This window comes from Ursus americanus, chromosome 23, assembly GCF_024610735.1.
Source record: "Ursus americanus isolate L20-20 chromosome 23, mUrsAme1.1.p, whole genome shotgun sequence".
NCBI lineage: Eukaryota > Metazoa > Chordata > Mammalia > Carnivora > Ursidae > Ursus > Ursus americanus.
Genome location: NC_142149.1, coordinates 25,485,920 through 25,505,039, shown reverse-complemented (window position 1 = coordinate 25,505,039; position 19,120 = coordinate 25,485,920). Strand labels below are relative to the sequence as shown.

Genomic DNA, 19,120 nt, shown 5'->3' with positions numbered 1-19,120 from the left:
GGTAGCTAACTCAGGAATCCAGGTAAGTCTCCAATGCCCCCTCGCCCACCCCATACATCTTTAGAATCAAGTAGAAGAGAGCCATCTTTCCCCCAGTGTAAGAACCGTTTCTTTCCAGTGATAACACAATAACATGTTCTAGATAATATTTTCAAAGTTTCTACAATATTAAACAGTATTTCTAAGGAACCTATGTTTGATTTCTACCACAGCCAAACAAAGAAAAAACTGCTTAAGTATCTTTAAAACTTAAACCCAAGGTTTAACTTATTCTGTTTCCTTGTCAGTGGCAAGAAGCCAAAACAGCAGTAAGAAAACTTCATGTGATCAAACAATATTTCAAATATAAGAAAAAATACAACAACATAAGGCAGTCCAGTATTTCTTTGTCAAAGAGCATATAAGCTACCATTAACATTATTAAACACTGTATTAATAAAATGCCAAAGCCCTGGGTGTACTGATTCTTTATTACTGAACAGTTTATAAACAGAACTACTTAAGCACTATCTAGTATATTTAATTCTTTTATTTATTTTATTTACATATTTTAGAAAGAAAGAAAGCACGATCGAGAGAAAAGTAGAGGGAGAGGAAGAATCTTTAGCAGGCTCCACACTAGTGTGGAAGCCTGATGCGGAACTCAATCTCATGACCCTGAGATCATGACCTAAGCCGAAATCAAGAGTTGGATGCTTAACCAACTAAGCCACCCAGGTGCCCCTACTGTATTTGATTCTTCAGTATTTTCTCATTAGCACAACATGGCTAAGGTTACAAGAACCTCTCTTTACTTACCCACAAGCCACATACTGTCCATTCCTAGACGTGGCAATGCTTAATCCATATAAACTGCCTTCATCAACGAATCTGTTAAGGCACTTTCTAGAGTTCACATCCCAAACATAAACTTCCCCATCGCCTGAATGAAAGAGCCAAAAAAGGGTTTTGTTAATTTTGTTTTAAACTTGAAGGCCAAGTGAACGAACTATTCTTAGCCCTTCTTTAATGCCAGAAGGAACTACAAACAAAAACTCACTATAAATGTCCTAGCTCTAGAAAACTGGCCTAAAAATATTTCTGGTATACATTCCCATGTATGCATCCTAACTAGTAGTTAATAAACAGTATCTTTAAGTTTAGAATGAAAATCACAAACTCTTGGCTTGAGCTGAGCTTTCAGAAAAAACTTCTACATTTCACTCAGATGACTTAGTGGAGCGAAAATGTGAAAAAACAAAATATCCACCATAGTAAGCCCCAACATCCATCAATAGGCACTATGTGAGGTCAGGATATTTACATACCAAACTGATGATGACAGTCACGATACAGGAAGTGGAGAATGAAGGGATCCAGACCACAAGGGAGTTATAACTTAAGATACACACAGCTTCTCTCTTACCACATCATCTAAACAATAATAAATGCCGACTGCAAGGGGCCCCCAGGTGGCACAGTTGGCTGAGTCTCCGACTCTTGATTCGGCTCAGGTCATGATCTCAGGGTGATGGGATCGAGCCCCGGGTCAGGCTCTCCGCTCAGCAGGGAACTTGCTTGGGATTCTCTCTCTCCCTCTGCCTCTGCAAACCCCCCCCCCAACTCAAGTGCACGTGCTCTCTCTCTAAAATAAATAAATAAATCTTAAATAATAAACGCCAACTGTGAGCAATAAGCACAAAGAGTTTAGAGAAGGGAGAACGTGTACAAGACCGAGGAGGGTGTTAAATCTGAAGGGAACATGAATGTTTCCGTAACAGTAAAGACCATCGGGGCGCCTGGCTGGCTCAGCTGGAAGAGCATGCGACTCTTAATCTTGGGGGTCGTGAGTTCAAGCCCCACGTTGGGTAAAGAGATTACTAAAAAAAAATAAACAAACTTGAAAAAAAAAGAAAGAAATGACTATTGCCAAAATCCACCTTTATTCTTTTTTCTCTCTCCTATAAGCACATGATACTGATAGTCACCCTCTTCCTCACACCCATTTAAAGATTTCTGAATGACTGCTCACCACGAAGGTGCTCCTCACTCACCCATTTCATCTCTGCGATTTCTGTGGATATCGTGCTAAAGTTCGCTTTTCTAAGATTTTAGAGAGAACGTGGGGCGAGGGGGGCAGTGGAGCAAAAGGAGACCAGGGTGACTCCGAGCTGAGTGCGAGCCCAATGCAGAACTTGATCCTAGGACCCCAAGATCATCACCTGAGCCAAAAATCAAGAGTCGGTCACCCAACCCATTGAGCCACCCAGGCGCCCCTAAAGTTCACTTTTCTGTATTTTTATCCTCCCAATGAGAATTCAATCAATCTCACTATTTCAACTATTCCCTTGACAAAGAAGATTTCCCAGGCCGGCATAAGGGTTTAAATTAGGTAGTAGTAAAATATATTTGAAAACACTGAACAGGGCCAAATTTGAAATTAGGTAGTAGTAAAATGTATTTGAAAACACTGAACAGGGCCACATTTGAAAATCTTTGCATTTGTATGGTAACGTTACAATAAAGGAAGGCATTCAAAAATGAGCCCAGCTAGCAACAGACTAAAATGGGAAGAAAAGGCATCAACGGCAGGAAGATCATCTAGATGGTACCAAAGCCAGACTTTTGGTTACTCTTCCCTATGCTTTTAGGACCTTTGTTATGGAAAACAAGACCTCCATAGTAATGACCAAACTTGTAAATATTTTACATCTGTATCCAATTCATATACCAAACTTTAGTGTTTCTGACCCTCTATCTCTTCTCTCCCACTCTGACCCTCCCAGGATCCAAGGGCCATTTCATTAGGAACATCACTCTGAACCAGTTAAGTGTCCAACTCTTGGTTTTGGGTCAGGTCATGATCTCAGGGTCCTGGGATCGAGCCCCATGTCAAGGCCCATGTCAGGCTCCCTGCTCAGCACCCCCACCCTTCCCCCCAACTCGTACACTCTCTAAAATAAATAAATGTTAAAAACAACAACTTTTTAATCCAGTTATAAAATAAGTCATGGAGACAATGTACAATATGGTGACCACAGTTAATAATACAGTAGTGCATATTTGAAATTTGCTAAGAGAGTAGATCTTAAAAAGTTCTCATCACAAGAAAAAAAACTGTATGTGTAGTGAGAGGCAATAACTAGACTTATTGTGGTGATCATCTTGTAATAGATACAAATATTGAATCATTATGTTGTACACCTAATACGTTATATGTCAATTATAACTTAAAAAAAATCAAAAAACAGAAACCTAATGCTGTATTATCAAGTGCTGCCAGCTGAGGTATAGCAAAAATTCTGCTAAAGAGCCCGAGACTGGAGAGGCAGAACCACTCTGATACCTCCCATACCAAGCATCATGAGCTACACTGAGATTATGATGGCCCCAAGATCCTACAAGAAAGGGACTAAGAACCCAAGAAGGTACAGGACAATGAGAAAAGCAGAAGAGCAGAAAAGTGCCAGGTTAGAGACTGTCAAGGCTGATAAATAGCTGGTCAACCGCACAGGAATGTCAGAGGGCGAAATCTGAATTGTTTTCAGGCAAAAATGAAGAACACTCAGAACATTATCCAAATGAAAAGGTACTGCTAAAAGAAAAAGGGTGATGATTCCAAGTAACTGTCAAAAGGAAAATATGAGAATGAATCATCTTTTAAATAAGCATTTTCTTTCCATCTTCTCCCCAAACACGGTAACATGGTTAAATGGTTAGCTCTTCACTATTACTAATTAATAAATAAGAAGGCAAACGGCAACGACAAAATCTAAAAATAAAAATGACTTTCTAACACAAAAAAGTCTAAAATCAAACACTGTTTTTGGTTAAATCTGAAATATAAACACATCCAAAGCTTTTAAAAAGCTTTAGATGATCATGTCATTAACCTACCTGAAGAGGCGTATACTTTCTTACTATCTGAAGAGAACGTGGATGCTGCAACCCTTCCGTTAATTTTCATGCTACCAATCAGTTCTTTAGTCTGAAAGAATAACAAATACTGTTAGGAGGTGCGTGGAAGAATCACACTGGGAATACAAACAACCTAGTTCTGTTTTGTAGCACCTACTCAACTTCGTCCCTAAACCCAAAGGTTCTCCCCAAGTCCCACCGTGCCCCTCCGCTTAAGATGCAGATCTCAGGACATCACAGGTTATGGTTCAAGACTATCCCTACACTAACGTCTTGTCCTTAAAGAACAAGCAGCCACTAATAATGGTTCACCTTCATTGACAGCAAATGAAGATATCCAGCAACACCATTTATCAGCAAGAAGGACCCATCTGCAGAGACTTCAAAGCTCCTTACTATCTTCTCTTTCAAACCTGAGACAGGAGACAAATCAATAAGGATTAATATGATTTTCAATAACATTACCTTTCACTGGCAAATGAGAATTTCTTTTAAAATTATCTAAATGCCTCAAACTAAACCAAAAGTAGGCTGACTCTGAATAAGTCACTGAGTACGACTCAAAAAAGGCCATTACAAGTACTTCCTCTTCTTCTCTTCCTTGGTTAACATTCACCATTTGAACTGTGGCCAGAGATTCAGCTCTCCAAACAGTAAACATACCAACTAATTTTCCAACAGTGACATCTGTAATTTAACTAAAAGGATAAATTATACCTCTTTGTTACAAAATTCATTACCAGGAGGGAAATACATGGCCATCAGAAACAGCTAAAACATAGTAACATGTAGAAACTAGTTGTTGGCCACCAACTAAACATCCCACAATGAAGGAGTCTAGTCTTAACTTTGTGGATCCAAAAACGAAAAAGAAAAAAGAAAACCACGAAGTGTCAGTGTTTGCAAGAGTTGATTACCTTCCTAAAATGTGACTCGTGTAACCTGATCACAGGATCTAAGAACATAAGCCAGACAGTCAATTTACTTATTTACAAAGGGACATGTTCCTTTTCCATGCCTAAAAGGCTCACATCGACAATGCAGGAGACTCCTTCCATCAAGACTCTCAGTGAGCAAACTTACTCATTAAAAAACTGCCTAACAGAAAGAACACATAAAGACTAGGTACCGCTGCCACCTCTAGGGAAGGGAAGCAGGTGGCCAAGGGAAACGGAGCAGAGTAGACTTTCCCGTCTTTACCCTTTTGTACATATTGGATTTTTGCACCATGTGAATGTACTGCTTGGTCAAAAAAAATTATTTCAAAAAATGTTTAAGTTGCTAAGTTAAAACATCCATCAGAATAAATAAATTTACAAAAACTCAAGAGGAGTCCTCGTTCCCCTACAGGAAAATGCTGGCTAACGCTCCCAGAAACCACCTCCAGCCTATGAACAGTTTTTGTTTAGATGGTTCACAATCCTACAAACTGGGCCTCCCACTCTAGTGCTGCCCGCAGAGACTATCCCCTAAGTCTCTTGACAGAAATCAATCCAGACACATGTTTCCAGTTACTACAGTTCACTCTGAACCTATTCCTGTCTAGGGTAATTTTCACCCCCCATTCAGGGCAAACCTTATGTTCTGACTATAGTATACAGAAACAGCTCCAAGCATAAAGAAAACCCCATCACGTGATGAAGCAGGGCAGGGAGGCTAGTTCTAGCAGTGTGGGGCTGCAGCTGGAAACCCCCCAGACCTAATCCTACTGACACAGAACTGGACAGAAGAAATGCAAGAGAGAACTAAAAGGCCTACAGCTGGGGACTACCACAGCCATGGAGGAATACGGACTGTGCATGTATCATCAGAGCAACAGGGAACAAAGTTCCCTCATACTGTGCAGAGACAGACCCGGTGTGGCAGCACCAGAGGCAAAGTGCCAGAGGGCTCATTACATAACGCCTGCTCTCCGGCTACAGGTGGCTAGAAGACCTTATGCTTGCAGCCTGAGTAAGCCTGTTGTTCTGAGGGAATTCAGGAGAGGGGACTGTCTTCCAGAAGGAAATACTAGACTTGCAGCAAATAAGGACAGACAGTTGATTTAGTAATAAAACGAAAAAATAACTATTTTCATCCAAAACTTACAGAAAACCAGTTATATGTATACAGCATTTTGCTTTTAACCTCACAAAAAGTAATAAATGTTAATATCAATATTGTAACAGATTTTTACAAATGCTGAACCTTCCAAAATAGGAACCAGATAAAATTTACGTGACCTTAAGAAAGAAGACAAAATGCTTTAAAGATGCCAGATATAAATCTTTTTATAGATCTGTGAATGTGATTTTTAGGTCAACTAAAGAGCAAGTGATAAGAAAAAGAATGGCCAATTTAATTACAATAGTGCCAAATTCCATAAGATGGAAAGTGGACTTGCTGCCATGAGACAGACCATACGCTACTCCTAACGATGGCGGCAGTGACCAGAGTAAGTGCCACTAGGTGCTAAGTTAGGGCCTTTTTAAAAATTATCTCTTTTGAACAAATGGATGGTGACCAGAGGGAAGGGGAGTGGAGGGGTGAGGGGATGGGTGAACGAGGTGCACACTTGTCATGATGAGAACTGGTGACGTATGGAAGTGCTGAATCACTACATTGTACACCTGAAACTAACAGAACACTATATGCTAACTAAGTGGAATTAAAATAAAAACTAGAAAAATAAAAGAAAAAAATCAAAAAATTAAAACAATCTCTTTTAGTATTTAGGACCCTCGACTTTATAGAAAGAGAAAGCTGAAGCTCCGATATTACACCACACCGTAACACCCACAGTCAAAATGGCTGCCTGACTAACTGATTTAATTCCCAAACGGTCAAATTCCTTATGTGTTTGCCTAGAACAAGATATCTCTCTGAAGAATTGTCTTTCTAAATGATGTAACAGAAACTGCTTCTGGAGTCTCACCTAGTAATCTGGGGTTCTCAACCTTTTTGTGTGTCAGTGTGGTGAATCGTACGGTCCTCTTCTCAAAATGGTGGTAGTTCAAAACTTTTATAACCGAAGGAAATGCTAAACTTCAGTTATAGGTTAGTGAAAATAAAGATGTAATATTTTTCCCATCTGATTTCACAAGCCTCCAAATTCTAGCACAGAATTTTGAGAGTCCATGGACCCCATTATGAACCCCAGTGGGTTAATGGAATAAACCATCAATTCAGAATTCTTCAGAATGCATCAATTCTGTACTCATTTTTCAAACTCACATTTAAGACAAAGAGTTTACAAATGTTTAAGTTTGCACATCTTTTTTTTTTTTTAAAGATTTTATTTATTTGACAGAGAGAGATAGCGAAAGAGGGAACAAGCACAGCGAGATGGAGAGGGAGAAGCAGGCTCCCCGCTGAGTAGGGAGCCCAACTCAGGGCTGGATCCCAGGACCCTGAGATCATGACCTGAGCTGAAGGCAGACACTTAACCGACTGAGCCACCCAGGCACCCCATGTTTGCATATTCTAACCAGTCAGCGACTTTTCCCTCTAATTCTAATGTCCTTAATTATTTCGAGTTATTTAGTGTTTTATAATGAGACTGAAAACAGTGTTCAACAACCCCACAAAAAGAAATACATTTATTTTATCATTATCATCATTATTGCCAAGCTATGCTTATTGAGGAAAGAGGAAAGGGGGACTACTGAGGGGGAAAGATAAATGCCACGTCTTAGAAGCAGCTGGTGATCAAATGAACGGTCCCACGCACCAGCAGATCCAGCATAAACATCACTGTCTCTTCGCCACTAACTGCTTGCTTTTCCTAGGACAACGCAAGGCAAGGATGGACAAAACCTCACTCCTTTTCATTAATGGAATAATATGTGAAAATAGTTAACAACTACATATTGTTTTCTGCTTCAGTACAGGCCCACCTCAGACCCAAGAATCACTGCACTTTAATCAGATCCCTAGAGGGTCCCTAAACACATTTATGTCTGAGAAGCACTGGTTTAAAGCATGCTTAAACTAAGGATTCACTTGGAAAGGATCACCAAAGGTGTCAGGAAACAGTGGAGATAAACACTATAAATGTTTCTGAAGCTGGCCTTGTTCACTCTGAACCATTAGTAGGAAAAAAGCTGTACAGAGCTACCCCTGTCCTTTACAGCCCCAAACACACATCCAGTTTAACAGGGAGACTGCCACGGAGCCACGGCATCATTAACACCAGCTCCCAAAACGTATAATGCTAACCCAGCCAACCTCACTACAAGGGCTTTGGTTCACAGAGGGTTCGTGAAGGGGTCACTGGATTTTGTGGTGATGCGGGAAGGAGAAGGCAGGGGAAGAATGGGGAGGGACAGAGGAAGATAAATTTTCAAATAATGAAAGATTTTCTTAAGTAGTCTTCAAAATACAATCTCCAAAAGCAGTGCTTTATTTCCTTTAAATGTAAACCAAAAATCTGTTGTAAAAGACACTAGAAGGGTAAGAGAGACTCCAAATTTCCTGAAGACCAGAGAGGTGAAATACTTTGTCTGAGGACTTGTGACTCGGGTCTTCCAGCTCCCAGGCTCTTTCTGCAGCATCAATTACTAATTTTACAGTGAAGTGTTTGCAACTGCTTTTCTGCTCTGGGAGATATAGATTCCCCAATTCCAATTTTCCCAGAAGCGCTCAATAAAAAGTTCACTACTTCCATTCAAACGTATTATCTCAACACAATGACATTTTCCAAATACTAAAACTAAAGATACTCTAATTTTTAAGAATCCTATGGGGGAAAACTGGTTTTAAATACTGTTACATGAACTCAGCTATGGGGCTGGCAGGGAGGAGGGTGATTGGCAGCATGTTCAATAGAAACCTTACCTCTTACTTGATGCACAGGAATTAACTTTCCAGCCAGCATATCGTAGACATAAAGAACTTTGCTGTGGATGCTCGTGGCTAAAATCTCTTCTCCAGTAGCACTAAAACAGGCCTTAAAGATTGGAAACTTTTCCAGATAGATGCTCTGGATTTTAGGATTTGTTTTTCCATCAACCTATAAGGAAAGGCGGAACATTCCTTTTGGTTATTTCCACATACTGTGTCCTGGGAATAAATACTTCTCACTACAAGTTTCCATTTAAAAATGCACACCTGAAACAGCGACACAGCGTTATCTAGCGCTGCGACCATCACAACCTGCGCGCGGGGATGGAACTGCACGGACGAGACCCGAGCGGTAGTAGGACGTTCCGCGTTAGCAGGGAGACAGTTCTTCAGCTATGGAAAAAGAAGTGAGAACTGTATCAATTCAAATGGGTTAACATTCAGATTTTATTTATTTATTTGACAGAAAGAGAGAGAGAGAGCACACACAAGTAGGCAGAGCAGAAGGCAGAGGGAGGAGGAGAAGCAGACTCCCCGTGGAGCAGAGCGCCTGGACTCCGGGCTCGATTCCAGGACCCTGGGATCATGACCTGAGCCAAAGGCAAACGCACAACCGAGTGAGCCACCCAAGTGCTCCAACATTCTTTTCATTTTTTTTTTTTAAAGATTTATTTATTTATTAGACAGAGACAGCCAGTGAGAGAGGGAACACAAGCAGGGGGGAGTCGGAGAGGAAGAAGCAGGCTCCCAGCAGAGGAGCCTGATGTGGGGCTCGATCCCAGAACGCTGGGATCACGCCCTGAGCCAAAGGCAGACGCTTAACGACTGCGCCACCCAGGCGCCCCTCCAACATTCTTTTCTTTAAAGCATGAAGGAAAGACATTTTAACATAGCTTATGCTGAGAAGAAAGTACACTGGAATGGTAACCACAAGACCACAGCTCTACCACCAACTAGCAAGTCAGTTTACTAAACAATAATCCATTTTTACCATCTTTCAAACGAGGGGGTGAAATCGTTACGGTCCTGGAGAATGAGAATACAGTCATTTCCTCATGATACACCCATATAGGTTAGAAGACTGACTTCCAGGATTACTTTACTTAAAACTGCTACTCTAGCATGTCTGCATTCACAGCACAAAATAAGAGGCACTCTGTAATGGTCCCCATGGTTCTGTGGCTGGCACGGACAGCTACGTTCTCTCAGAATACATGGTTCCTAGTCTAAAGTAATGATGACCTCACGCATTACGCATTTAAACTATTTTCAGTTATTTCTTGGTTTTTACAGGTTGTTCTCTCTGCACTAAAAACTCTATACAAAAAATAAAGTGAGTACTATGTGTATGTTTTGTTAGAAATGAAGTTAGATTCTTACAGTAACTGTGTTTTCGGTGAAGGTGAATTTATCCGATGAAGAGCTGAGTAAAAGGTCTTCATAAGGTGGGGGAAAACACAATCACTCTGTCTCCTTGTAATCTGCCATAATAGGGTTCCCTCCCCCATCTAAAGCATGCCACCATTTTATCATGGGAGAAAATATCTACGTCAGAGAGAGAGCTGGTCATTTAACAGACATTTAACGGAAGCACTGTGTTGGGCAGGCACTTCATACCACAATGAACAAGTCAGATACAGTCTAACCTGTGCGGAGCACTTTTGACAAGATAGCCAGAAAGAACCTAAGTGTCATCTGAGTAAAAGGGTACAAATGGGTTGGCCATTAGCAGTGCTTCAAGAACAGACAGGCAGGGGGCAGAGTAAAAGTTCTGAGGCAGGAAAGTCCTCGGTGTATTCAAGAAACAGAAAGAAGGCCCAGGGAACTTGGGTAGGAAATAAGAGGAAAACTTCTGAGATGAAGTTTCAGACATACACAGATGCCAGATTATGAAGAACAGTGTAGACCGTATAAAGAATTCAGAAGTTTTCAAAAAGCGATGAAAAGTGACATGACCTGATGTTTTCTTTTCAGAAGACCCCTCCTGGCTATGACTAAATGAAGAACAGGAAGAGCAGAGTAGAGTGGAGGTGGGAGACCAGTCACGAAGTGACTGCAGTACACGAGGTAACAGAGGACGGCGGCATGAACCAGGCCAGCGCCCGTGGAAATGAAGAGAAACGCAAAAGGAGAACTCAAACACAACTGCTAAGAGATCCCTGGGGACATAATTTAATCTTCTTGACCACTTCTGCAGAAGAAGAATAAACGGCAGCAACATATTTAATCCCACAGAGAACATGAACCCGTACATTCGTAATTGGGAAGCACACTGGGTTTCAGAGGTAGTTAGCTGGAGAGGCCCAACTTCACCGACTCTCACCTTTAAGATTCCTTTAGGAAGAGAAGTTGATGTGGATATGAAATTCCCAGTCCTTTGCAACAAATCGTCTTCATCTTCTTCACTTTCATCTAAGTCAAACAAACCCACAAGGCTGAGCTTTAGAATCAATGAGATGCCCATTACTTTCCCCAAAGGTCTGTATTTCAAACTTCAACTCCGCCCACTGCAGGCTCCAATCTCAATCACTTTATTTAAACTGCAATTGGTAAAAGTAAAACAGCAGAATAAATTTGAAAGGGAGGCGGAAAATGACACAGAGTCCAACAGATATGGTTAAAATAAAAGCCTGACTCTGGAACGAAAGATACACATTCACAGACAATGACTAAAACAGGATGGAAAAAAAAATAAAAGTTAAAGTCAGTATTTAATTTAAAAAGAGCAATTCATAATTATGGCAAAATTGGCAATAAGGTAGACAGCAGATCTAACGTAATTCACATGAAAAAGGACTAGCACTTTCAGCTGGCTGAGAGATCAAGGTCAGCACACTGTGTATCAGAACTTCAAAGAGCTAACAGGGCTGCTTTTCTCCTGATGATTCTAGTAGAGCCAAGAAGCTGAGAAACATTTTTAAAACACCCACAGGGAGAAGAGGGCAAAAACCAGCACTAAAAGCCCTCTGAGGTTCTTAAGGGGGTCTGGTAAACCACCAGGCTTCGGGCTGGGGCCACAAAAGGCTACATCAAGGATTAAGGGTGAAATCAAAGAATTTTCAGAAAATCCTCCATGAACTAAAACCCAGCTTTGAATCCTTACAATCTCTCACTGGAGTAAGATGTTGTGGGATTGCTAGTGCCCCTTACCCAGCCACTACCCAGAAACAAATGTACAAATTCTCTGGAGAAAGATACCCTTGTCTTCTTATTAAGCAACGCTATTTTTAACATACAGTGTCCAGCACTCAATGAAATATAACTAGGTCAATAATGACAAGGTAAGGTAACTTGATCGAAAACCTAAGGAATAACAATCTCCACAGGAGATCTAAATAACTGAGTTTTTCAGACATAAGCTTTTCAAGTATTATGTTTAATATGTTCAAGAATAATCAATATTCAGATATTGAACCAGGGAACTAGACTATTAAAAAAAGAAATAAATGTAAATTCTAGAACTGAAAACTACAGTAGTTAAAATTAAAATCCCAGCGGATATTTTTAACAGCATACAAAAATTAGCTGGAGAGACAATTAGTGGTCTGGAAAATGGATCAGAAAAAATATCCAGACTAAAGTACAGAAAGCAAAAAGGACAGATAATGCAGAAAAGAACACAAAATACGTTTAAAAATAAATAAAACATTTAACACACATATAATTGGTGTCCCAGAAGAAAAGGAAGACTGGAACAGAAACAGTTTTTGAAGACAATCAGTGGGAATTTCCAAAACTTAAAAAAGACATCAAGCCACATTCAAAGGCACTGTGAAGAGGAAGCAGAATACAAAGCAAGCTAAAAGCACCTGGACTGGGGGGTGGGAGGAGATAAATGAACAAAATAGCAACAATAAAGCAATCCATCCTATTAAGGAATTACTATTGATTTTTGAAGGCCTACGATGATTGTATTGTAATTACATTTGAAGTAGGGAGTACTTCTCTTTTAAAGATACCAGATGAAATATTTATCGATAAAAATGACATGTTGGGACAACTGTGAGGCTGGGGTTTGGTCACCACTGTGCCAATTAAGAAGTACACCTCGGACAAGTCACTTTTATCTTTTTGAACCTCACTCCCCTCCACTGTAAAATGAAGGTAGTAGACCGGGATATCCCGATGGTAGCAGACTGGTTAATGAGTGACCTAATCCGTTTCTTTTTTTCTCATGGATACAATGACAAACTGCATTGCCTGGGAGCCCATGAAGTTAGTGTGGCCTTGTGACTCAGCTAGGGCCAATAAAATCTAAGTCAAAGTATCATATGCCACTCCCAGGACAGGCCAATAAAACACTCTTTTGGGTGAGCTGCTCACTTCCTGTGAAGCTGCCATGTCAACCTCTTGGGTAACTTTGAAAAACTCAGCATGAAGCTGGCAGAATCTCTTGGGTCCCTAAAGCACACCATCCCCTTCTCACCACCGTCATTTTATACGCATGGAAAAAAAACAACTTCTATTGGATTAATCCACTGGGATCTCGAAGGTTTTCTGTTTCAACAGCTAGCATAACCTTACCTATAATTACATGAATCCAAATGTTCTATGAAGGGGCACCTGGGTAGCTCAGTCGGTTAAGTATCTACCTTTGGCTCAGGTCATGATCCCAATGTCCTGAGACTGAGCCCGTGTAGGGCTCCCTGCTCAGCGGGGAATCTACTCCTCCCTCTCCCTCTGTCCCCCCTTCCCCTGCTCATGCTCTCTCTCAAATAAATAAGTAAAATCTTTAAAAATAAATAAATAAAATAGCCTATGAATGTGGCATTCTAAAACGGGTAATAAAATTATATCTCATCGAGGAGGGCAAACTGGTAACCAAGGAGGTATAAATCATATATTGTAAAAAAAAAAAAAAAAAAAAGGTCAAAAGATGTTAAACTTGTTAAAAAACAAACTTGGAAAGACATTCCTTCAATCACAGACTTTTACACAAGACAAGAGGTAAAATAAACTGTATACTTCTTTAAAATTTTTTTTTAACTGTATACTTTTAAAAGGTAGGACTACATACTGTAGGGAAGTAAATTTCGAAATTGGAAAAAATTCTAACAATTAGTTCTTAAGGAAAAGAGAAGAGGGAAAAACAGACCCGTAAAGAGTACAGCATTATTTGACACGCTTAAGCAGAGGCTAAATTACCATCTAACAGATGCTGTTGAAAAGATTCTTGCAGGGGATAAATTCAGGCTATATCACTAAGATTCCTTCAACCTCTAAAAGTATCTGGCTGGAAACCAGAAAGTAAATTTTGACTTAGTAACAGATTGAGTTTTCTAACAGAATTACAGAAAACAGCTGGTTCTTTATACGGGCTCCCTGTACTTGAATACCATGGGGCCTGGACTAACAGAGACGGGGAGAAGGGTGGGAGAGGTGGTGGTGGTAATCGAACAGAGGCTCATCAAAAATCGAGGATGGTAAGTAGAGAGTTCCTGCATTATGTGGGAGGATATACTCCAGACTCCCTAAAGGATTTCAAAAGTCAATTCCAAGTCTAAAATGTGTAACTCGGAGCACACAAATCAGATCTTGGTAAGCTATCCATACTGATAATATCTAAACTCAAGGATCTAAAAAGGAGAAAGCAATTATGGTACAAGACAAAGTTAAAACCTGGAGTTGAAAAATAGGTTTTTACGAAGTGACTGATCATCTTGGGCCTGACCGGACACGTGCTCCCTACATGTCCCATTTCCTAACAGACAGCTAGATTAGCTGCCAATGTCTTCAGAAGGGGCTCTGAATGAAGAGTAATAGTTATTTTTTCTTAATCCTATACCATAAACACAACATAGTTCTGTTGAGAATCAAACATCATAAAATTCATCCGATACTGTCCATACAAAAGAGAACGTGCTATTAAATAAATCTTACACTATTGTAAAAGAGCTCCCCTCACAGAATCGGTAGACTTCAAAACCAAACATTAAACGGAGAAAAAAAAAAACAAACATATTTGAAACACCAGGTTTTAACGAGCCTCATGAGAAAGCTCATAGAACAGAACAGGAACAGAGACTTATTGACTAACTTAGAGATATCAATACTCACCATCTGAAGATGTTTTCCGCTTATTGGTCTCTGCCCAGGCGGGTACTCCCCCCATGGCATGCTGGAATCTAAGCAAAAACACAAAAACGAACTTCTGTGTTAATAAATGCTCACCAAGCTTAAGAGATTTAAAGAGTATACATCAGCTTACCCTTGAAAGCATTGTATACATGCTTTCACCTCTGCCAAAGAAATTATTATCTTTAAGAACAGAAGGACTAATCACACAGAATAGTCCCAACTTGCCTATATGGGAAACTTTTGAAGCTCTAACCATATAAACTAGTCTTGGATACAGGACACCTGGACACATATTTGTTAATTATTTTTGTCTAGTTACATGTCTGCTTATTTGCTCAGATCAACACATCTCAGACGTTGGGACTAAGCAAAGAACTCTGTATGTGGTTATAAACCAACGCGACAGTAACAGAGCACATAGTAAAACACATCTGAAAGAAAATGGGCTGGTAAGAATATACAAAACACAATCACGCATCCTTTGAATAAAATTGGAGCATTTCACTCTGGAAAAAGGAAGCTTTACAAGAAGCATGAGAAGCATATTCTGAAGGTCTGGTTTCTGGAAGAGTGCACAGTGGCATTCTAATTGTTTAATACAGAAGTACAGACAAAGCCACCAAACTCAGCCCACTGGCCATAAACTACTAGAAAACTAGACAAAATATATGAAACTATTTTCAAAAATTGGACAACAAACAACACAAGCTTGAGATCCCTAAAAGGAAATAAAAAGGTGAGCGCTGCCATCCTAGGATTTTCCCCTGAAGGCAATTTTTTGAGACCCTAGCACAGAACCAGTGAGAAAAAGTCAGACCTTAAAGAGGCTGAGACAACTGGAATCTGAGGGGCAGTGAACAACAGAAGAGAAAAAGAAAGAGCTCCAGGTGCCTGGGTCGCTCAGTTGGTTAGGTGACTGACTCGATTTCTGCTCAGGTCTTGATCTCACGGTCATGAGGTCAAGCCCTGCAATGGGGCTCCATGCTGGGTGTAGAGCCTACTTAAAAATAAGAAAAAAATTTAAAAATTTTTAAAAAAGGATTTGCCTTATTAAAATATAAATGAATAGGGGCGCCTGGGCGGCTCAGTCATTAAGCGTCTGCCTTCGGCTCAGGTCATGATCCCAGGGTCCTGGGATCAAGCCCCACATCGGGCTCCCTGCTCAGCAGAAAGCCTGCTCCTCCCTCTCCCACTCCCCTTGCTTGTGTTCCCTCTCTCACTGTCTATCAAATAAATAAATAAAATCTTTTAAAAAGATAAAGTAAAATAAAAATGAATAAAAAATAAAAAATAATTTTTTTTTAAAAGGGGGCACCTGGGTGGCTCAGTCAGTTAAGCATCTGACTCTTTTTTTCTGTTTCTTTCTCTTTTTTTTTTTTTTAGCATCCAACTCTTGATCTCAGCTCAGCTCTTGATCTCAGGGTCGTCCATTCAAGCCCTATGTTGGGCTCCATGCTCGGTGTGGAGCCTACTTAAAACAAAAAAGCTCCAAAAATCGGCACTGGGGTCCCCAGACATTTTTGCGGAACACTATGCTGCACATTCACAGGATGAAACGTCGTGAGGTCAGGCAGAGAACTACCAGGGGGCTGTAAGTTGCACAACACCAGAGTTCAGACACTTGAGTTCCAACAGTCAAGGCAAGGTCCTTATTAAAAACTCAGGGCATTCAGTAGGGTTGGCAAAAAGGGCCTATCTTAGAAATGTGGCTAAATCAGTCTAGAGCAAATGCTACTCTACAACAAAGCTAAAAACACATCCTGAAAGGATCAAACTAATCTCCAAGCCAGTCAATTGCCTGCCAAGAAAAACTCATTAAAAGTACTCACTCTTTCAATATTCACTCATTCAACCCTCATTAAAAGCAAAAATCAAAATCCAGACATTGATCAACTTAACATTCACGCTGCCCAAAATCTAATCAAATTTTCTAGACATGAAGAGAAATAGAAAAGCATGAACCATAACCAGAACAAAAATCAGTCAACAGAAAGACACAGAAATGACAAACATGACAGAATTAGCATACAAGGACTTTCGACTAGGCAATACAAATGAAAAAATGCTCAACATCACTGTCAGGAAAACACAAATAAAAACCATGATGAGATACCACCTCACACCTGTCGGAATGGCTAAAATTAACAACACAGGAAACAAGAGACATTGACAAGGATGTGGAGAAGGGGGAACCTCTTACACTGTTGGTGGGAATGCAAACTAGTACAGCCACTCTGAAAAACAGGACGGACGTTCCTCAAAAAGTTAAAAACAGAACCACCCTATGATCCAGCAATTGCACTATTAGGTGTTTACCCAAAGGATACAAAAATACAGGTTCGAAGGTATACATGCACGCTGATGTTTACAGCAACACCATCAACAACAGCCAAACTACAGAAAGAGCCCAAGTGTCCATCAATTGATGAACAGATAAAGAAAGTGTGGTGTGTGTGTGTGTGTGTGTGTGTGTGTATAAAATATTACTCAGCCATCAAAAAGAATGAAATCTTAACCATTTGCAACAATCTGAATGTAGCTAGAATGTATTATGCTAAATGAAATCAGTCAGAGAAAAACAAATACCATATGATTTTACTCATACGTGGAATTTAGGAAACAAGAGAGACAAACGTACTGGTAGAGGGAAAAAAAGAAGGAAACAAACCATAAGACTCTTAACTACAGGAAACAAACTGAGGGTTGATGGAGGGACGTAGGTGGGGGGGGGGCTAAATGGGTGATGGGCATTAAGGAGGGCACTTGTTATGAGCACTGGGTGTTATATGTAAGTGATGAATCACTGAATTCTACTCCTGAAGCTAGTATCACACTATATGTTAACTAACTAGAATTTAAATAAAGGTTTGGAAGAAAAATTAATAAAGTTAAATTAAAGTACCAAGTTTTCAAATATTCAATACTCAAACACTTAAATGTTTTTGAAAGTTGAAATCAGTGACCTAATCATTATAATGAAGAGTTAAATTTAAAAATTTATATTTTTGATCGAACTAGAGTATATGACACTAAGCAAAATAAGTCAGAAAGACAGATACCATATGATTTCACTCATGTGGAATTTAAGAAATAAAACAAATGAACATAGGAGAAGGGAAGGAAAAATAAAATCTGAGAAAAACAGAAAGGGAGGGGTGGCTGGACAGCTCAGTTAGTTGAGTGACCGACTCTCAGTTTTGGCTTAGGTCATGATCTCGGAGTCCTGAGATCGAGCCCCTCATCAGGCTCCATGCTCAGCAGAGTCTGCTTGGGATTCTCTCTCTCCCTCTGCCCCTCCCTCCCCCGGTTGAGCTCTCTCTCTAAAATAAATAAAATCTTAAAAAAAAAACACAAAAAACAGAAAGGAAGGCAAACCATAAGAGACTCATAACTATAGGAAACAAACTGATGGTTGCTGGAGGAGAAGTGGGTGGGGGGATGGCATAAATGGGTGATGGGTATTAAGGAGGGCACTCATTTGTAATGAGCACTGGGTGTTACGTGCAAGTGATGAACCACTAAATTCTACCCCTAAAACTAACGCTACACTACATGTTTACTAACTTGAATTTAGATAAAATACTGAAAGAAAAAACTTTTGAAGATCTGTAAGTTTGAACTGGAAAAATCAGGATGAAATCATCATTTTATTTATCTTTTTTTAAAAAGAAAGGCTTTTTTTCAAAGATTTTATTCATTTGTTAATTTGAGAGAGAGAAAGAGTGGGGGGGAGCTTTCACAAGAGCTGGGAAGGGGGGGGACAGAGGAAGAAGCAGACTCCCTGCTGAGTGCAGAGCCCAACGCAGGGCTTGATGACAGGACCCTGAGATCATGACCTGAGCCGAAGTCAGATGCTTAACCACCTGAGCCACCCAGGTGCCCCATGAAATCATTATTTTTTTTAAAGATTTTATTTATTTATTTGACAGACAGAGGAAATGAGAGATGGAACACAAGCAGGGGAGAGTGGGAGAGGGAGAAGCAGGCTACCAGCGGAGGAGCCCGATGTGGGGCTCGATCCCAGAACACTGGGATCATGACCTGAGCTGAAGCCAGACGCTTAACAACCGAGCCACCCAGGCGCCCCATGAAGTCATTATTTTAAAATATACATACATTTCCCAGCTCTGTTCAACTAAAAGAGCTTAGAAGTTATGGAAAAGAGATGGTTTACCATATCCAAATAAACAAGCAAGTATGCAATATTATCACTGATTATATGTAGGTGGTAGGATTACAAGATTTTCCAAAATTTTTTTGTACTTGTATTCCCTTCAAAATGGAAATCTCACTACCCAAGAAACTGTTATAGTCAAAGACTCGG

At 40.1% G+C, this 19,120-nt stretch overlaps 1 protein-coding gene across 5 annotated transcripts in view; it reads right to left on the bottom strand.

The window, feature by feature from the left end:
* The window catches only part of UTP18 (UTP18 small subunit processome component), a 36,916-nt gene that overhangs the window by 14,626 nt on the left and 3,170 nt on the right, over positions 1 to 19,120 (bottom strand). For all 5 annotated transcript variants that reach the window (XR_015721308.1, XM_087854510.1, XM_045773068.2 and 2 more), the window contains exons 4-10: positions 14,776 to 14,843; positions 11,042 to 11,130; positions 8,986 to 9,111; positions 8,713 to 8,887; positions 4,210 to 4,310; positions 3,877 to 3,967; positions 799 to 922 (exon numbers count right to left, since the gene is read on the bottom strand). Coding sequence is in view for 4 of the 5 variants with exons in the window: in XM_087854510.1 (XP_087710636.1) it covers positions 799 to 922; positions 3,877 to 3,967; positions 4,210 to 4,310; positions 8,713 to 8,887; positions 8,986 to 9,111; positions 11,042 to 11,130; positions 14,776 to 14,843 (774 nt within the window). In the remaining variant the exon portion in view is untranslated. The remainder of the gene's footprint in view (positions 1 to 798; positions 923 to 3,876; positions 3,968 to 4,209; positions 4,311 to 8,712; positions 8,888 to 8,985; positions 9,112 to 11,041; positions 11,131 to 14,775; positions 14,844 to 19,120) is intronic.